General features: G+C 37.4%; 1 protein-coding gene across 1 annotated transcript; it reads right to left on the reverse strand.

Annotated features, from left to right (window-relative positions):
- Positions 1 to 970: 970 nt before the first annotated feature.
- On the reverse strand, positions 971 to 4,429 carry LOC124223851 (KICSTOR subunit 2). The gene is made up of 9 exons (XM_046636194.2): positions 4,181 to 4,429; positions 3,878 to 4,024; positions 3,620 to 3,771; positions 2,783 to 2,920; positions 2,580 to 2,718; positions 2,306 to 2,499; positions 2,075 to 2,225; positions 1,810 to 1,920; positions 971 to 1,298 (listed from the first exon to the last, which is right to left on the reverse strand). Exons 1-9 carry the CDS (start codon positions 4,259 to 4,261, stop codon positions 1,128 to 1,130), a joined length of 1,284 nt encoding a protein of 427 aa, XP_046492150.1. The 5' UTR covers positions 4,262 to 4,429; the 3' UTR covers positions 971 to 1,127.
- Between the last annotated feature and the right edge of the window lie 932 nt (positions 4,430 to 5,361).

A 5,361-nucleotide genomic window follows, 5' to 3' on the forward strand; every position in this document is an offset into this window, starting at 1 on the left:
CTTCTTCAATTTAATGCAATGTGGTATCAGATCGTAAGGATCTATCGCGACTAATCGTCGTACTTTGGTATCGAAATTTCGCAGAGAAAATGCCGCTTTGTGTCGCACGCCACTGGAGCCAATCCTCTTCCGTCAGCCCACATCGCCCCGCAACTTCTGTTGGCATCATGGCTCGGTTCGCCGGGTGCCCATGGCACGAAGGTCACGGAAAGACCTGGTGAAAATCATGGTTACATCGATCAATCGTTCTTGAACGTTCACCAATTTGGAAATTAACATTATTAGTCACAGTCGCAATCGCAAACAATAAGTACAGTCATTCATTACCCTTTTGTTTGTTAATCAGTTGCACTATTGCGAATTTTGATGCGGTACACGTGACTTGTTTTTTGTGATTCTCCTCATTTGATCGTGGGCAGTCTGCTTTATCTTGTACTCTTTGAGCGATAATTCTGCCTGTATTTTATTATAACTCTGTTCATTCTCTAGCGTCTGATATTAATTTTCTGTCGTTTTATGTACTTATTCAACATTGCTATGAACCTAATAAAGTATATCTATCGATCCATATTGATTGACAGTGATATTAGCGAGTCTCAGCAGATGTTGAAATCAACGCTTTATTCTGTAATTCTTATAACGGGCACTAGGTGTGAAGACAGTTGCATGAAAATGAGTAACTTCCCAAATTTCATTCGAATTTTACTTTCAATATTTTCGGAGTTACACGAAATCGGAAATTTCAAAAATACGACGAACATTTGTGCACGGTGATCTTCAAACTCTCGTATCTCCGGACCTATTTATCGTACAGGGTACGAATGGTGGGTTTATTATTTTGAACCTAATAAAGATGTACTTTAGGATATGTATATCAATTTCACTTACCTCGGAAGCAAACACGTTTTTCCATTAGTGTAAATATTAAAATGGATATTGTACCAGGAAAATCAAAATTTGACCTTTAGAATTCAGACTCAAGATTCGTCGTCGACCGGTTTTATCGATGACATACAACGCAGCCACATATACCGTCTACTTTTGTGTGTACACACAGTGTGTTTCATGGCACAGTTTGCATTATGTAAATAGTTCAATTCACCTTCGAGAATATCTCTGCTTATTTTTCACTTCGACAGCTTCAGGCTTTCGTAAATTTTGCTGCATCTGAGTTGAACGCATATTTCTTGCATGAAAGTCGCTACGTGGGATTCCTTGTCACGTTGTTTGCTGGTATCGAAAACAACCACAAGTGTCGTTCGTGGATCTATGTTGTTCATTGCATAGGTGCAGAGCTCCTAATTAAAAGTAAATTATTTCTGTACAAATCCGTTGAAGAAAATCACTCGAATCAGCGATGGCCACTAAGCTAAAATAATCGATGCATCGAACACGACTCGATTGAATCGGTAAAAATTAATCGATTATTTTATATTTTTTTGAAACGGTGCATATGAAACCAAAATTTCGTAAATTTCAGCATTTAGTCTTAATAGCGGAAAAGTTTTTTCATAATTTATAGTTTCATTCAAAATATTTTTCAATTTTCGATTAAAATATTCTGTCATCTTTCGCTAATTATATCAAATAGGTATACTTAGTAAGTAAGACAATGATAATAATCGATTATTTAATCACATGAATTGATTATGCATTGCGTCGGTCGTGGGAGTAAAAATCAAAAACCGATTGTAAGGAAAAATAATCGAGTTTGAAAGATAATAATCGATTATACTCGATTAATCGGGAAAAAATAATCTGTTTAATCGAAAATCGATTATCCATGTTCCTTCTTGACTCAAATATTACCTTCAAACTTTTCGTGTATATAATCTTGTCCATGCTCAAGAGATCCGGGTGTCGCTCCTTCATTGCTTTGGTGATGCTGTTCCAATGCTGGCAGGGCATTTGCATGTAGACCTGAGATTAAATTTTTCAAGAAACTATCGATACGCCGCAAAACTGTGCAAATTTCGTTCAAGTTGTTTTTGTCTGGCTCTAATTTACTCCAACTACTAGAACGAAAGACAAATCTTTTCTTAATAACTTTCCAATATGACGGACGACTACTCACACTCGGACAGCTGACCATGATGGAAAATTCTTCGGACGTATCGACTTCTCGCTTAGGGTGCGTGTATCCTGGACCAGGGCTGTCTGCCCCTGTGGCATGAAAGACTATCAGGACAGCGATGAGATCATATTTTCTTTGGAATGTTTGCATTCTGAAGTATAAAATATGGGTGATCGAAACTATTACGGTTTCCGTGGAATTTCGATAACTGTCTACGGTTTTTCCACTCACTTGTGGTAATAGTCACAGCTCTGTTTGCTCATGATACTTCTCATTTCACCTGTACTAGCCTGTTGACTAAGCGTAGCGTGAAAGTAGAGAGAGCATTTAGCCAGTATGCTGTTCTTCAATTTTACAAGCCATTGATATAACGCCGGCTGTGGATTAGTTTTCAGAAAAGTTGACCCGAATCCCAACTTCCACGACTGCAAAGGAGACAGAGTCATGCAAAGTTTTGAGAAGTTTTGGCGGCGGAAAGTGTTTGCTATTACACCAACTCACCGACCTCTTTACTCTGCAAGGTTCTTTCCCATGCAGACATTCGAGTTTGGGCGCCGTACAGAGCCATAAGGGCAGGCAAAAACCGCCAGTTCTGAATTTCGATTTGTGCGTTGAGTAGTTCGACTAGTATTTCACACTCTAGACTGCAGAGAAGACATGTATATAAATTTTGTTTTCAACCTGAGACCGGGATATCTTTATGCTTACGTCAGAGCGGTTTTGATAGCGATGAGCGCCAAGTGTGAACAAGAGAGCGAATGCACGTCCACAATTCCAGTTATAACCTGGAGCAGCTCTTGATATTTGACACTTCTGCTTGTTCCCATGCTGTACATCTTCTCGTAGCTTTAAAATGTGGTCGAATGTTCATAACGATAAACTTAAGGTAGTTCATATGCTTCAATCAGTGCTTTTCTAATTAACTCCATACCTGATAATTATACGTTGAATATCAATACCATTTATCTACTCATGAAGTGAGAGAACTTCCTTCGAATCTCACGAAAAAAAACATTACTATGAGCAATAGCTTGGATAAGGATTGTTCAGTTCAAAATTTTTTAAAATCAAGAAACATCCATCGGATTCGATAGATTGCACTCTACCTTAGCTTATTTTGTTTAGTCAACTATTTTCTACAATTTCATCATAAAAATTAATTTTTTTCCAATGCTCAGTCGAATACTGCTATTTGTTGATACAAATTAATGTTCATTTGATCTTAGAACATTGAATATTGGACAAAAAAAACATTATAAAAAATTGTACACTGGTGTAGTTGTGGAAAATTGTTGACTGACCAAAATGAGCCAAAGTAGAATGAAATTTTTGAAATGAAAAATTCACATCTCAGCTATTGCTTATAATTTAAAGTTTTTTTTTTGGGCTGATTTAAAAGAAATTCTCTTAGCTCGCGAGTAGACAAATGTCATTAATATTCAATATGCGATTACTGTGTACAGAATTAATTAGGAAAGTACCGATTCAAGTGTATCGAGTACCTTGAGCAGCTTTAAACTTAACGCTTTATCTTTCAGCACTTACAAATCTATCAGCTGCATTCTCGCCGTAAGAAATTGGCAGAGCTGACCCGAGACCTCTGCAACAGTTGCTCCGATCGCATTGAATCCACGACTTGCATCTTCCACCTTCTTGAGGTCTGATCTGGACGACTCGTATATTGTGCGCAAGGAATTCTATGCAATGGAAACAAAAACGTCGACGGTTAATTTTAAATTCAGTAATTTTCTACCCAGTTCAATTTAAAAACATCCGAGTAGTATATTTCCAATACAAACGTACATCCTTTCTCAGAAAGCCCTTATTCTTAGTATGCAGAAAGCCCAAGTCCGCGTAAGATCGCTCTGCGACTGCAATTTGTGGCAGATCCGTCAACAGCAATCCCCAAGGACCCGTTTGCATGGTACGACATAATTCCTTCTCCTTTTCCTGTAAAAAGTAAACGAAACTGGTTTTACAGATCCGAACATGCTTGTTGAACGGCGTATCGGCCTGATTTTTCTAGCTAGTGAGGTTCTTATTTGTTGTTTTTAGAAGAAATGCCAAAGTAAAGCGGATCGTCAGAAGTAACAAAAATATTCCTACCACAGATTCTTTCGCCTTGTCAACACAGAGCTGCGATACTTGGGTAAAAAAATTACTGAGAAACTCCTCTTCGTGGTCCATTTTTTTCTCTACGATTATTCTGGCAACACTTTCAATTTATAGAACTCCTGGTTATTACCGGATTTGAATCCATAGCGAATAATAACATCGTATGATGTTGTACGAATGAATCTAACCTAACTTAACCTAACCTAATCTAACCTAGCGTAACGAATCACAAGCAAACAACAGAAATGAAAATTCGATCGTGGCAGTCTCTGTGGTAGGTAATGAAGTCTTCTGACTTACCAAATGAAGTTTCTAAAGCGATTTTTGGTAAAGCATATACCGTGATCACCGACAACGAATGGTGGTGCGCTTCAAATTTATGATTTGAATCGAGTAAAAAAAAAAAAAAAACAGAGTAAATTTGCGCCGTTTAGCTCGTTGAAAATTCGCAAACCGCGAAAGATGTTACAATAAACAGGCGTGACATGTTTATTTTACCGGTTCTCTCCTTCTACGATCTGGGTGTAATATAAGAAACGAACGTGTCTCGTAATAAAACTACCAAGTTGTATACAATGTTGAGCAATTTTTAAATTCTTCAATTTTTATCCGACAGATCATTCAAATGAATCAAGATGAAAAAAAAAAGAAAAAATGAAAAACATGATTAAATACGTTTAAGGAAAAAAATTAATTACAAATGCCAAATTGCTTCACTAAAAAGGTATAAGATTGATAGAACCTGTTTACCGATGCGAATGAATTGACATTTATTAACGAGTTCAGGGGAGGTGGTTGTATGTTTATATGAAATAAAGATCAATTTAATTGGATTGGCAGATGTTTAAATTAGTTTCTATATTAGCATACGCCACATGTGACTTGATTCATCGGCACAAGAAGCCGTTGAACCCGCCTCGCCAAGAAGAAGTTAGCCTTGGCTCTGAACCCTTTGACCACGACCTAAATTCCTATTTCGCATTCATCAAACCAGTAAGCGAAACCCCGAGGAGTCCCGTTAATGCAAAACGGCTAATCTTAAATCTTAAGATTGCCTTGAGTGATCTTGGAGCTTTAAATATGAGAAGCGTAAGAAAAAAAAAAAAAAAAAAAAAAACCCCATTGCGACAACCATACACAAATCTGTGATGAAAAGGCGATAACGTCATGCC

This window comes from Neodiprion pinetum, chromosome 7 (genome assembly GCF_021155775.2).
Source record: "Neodiprion pinetum isolate iyNeoPine1 chromosome 7, iyNeoPine1.2, whole genome shotgun sequence".
NCBI lineage: Eukaryota > Metazoa > Arthropoda > Insecta > Hymenoptera > Diprionidae > Neodiprion > Neodiprion pinetum.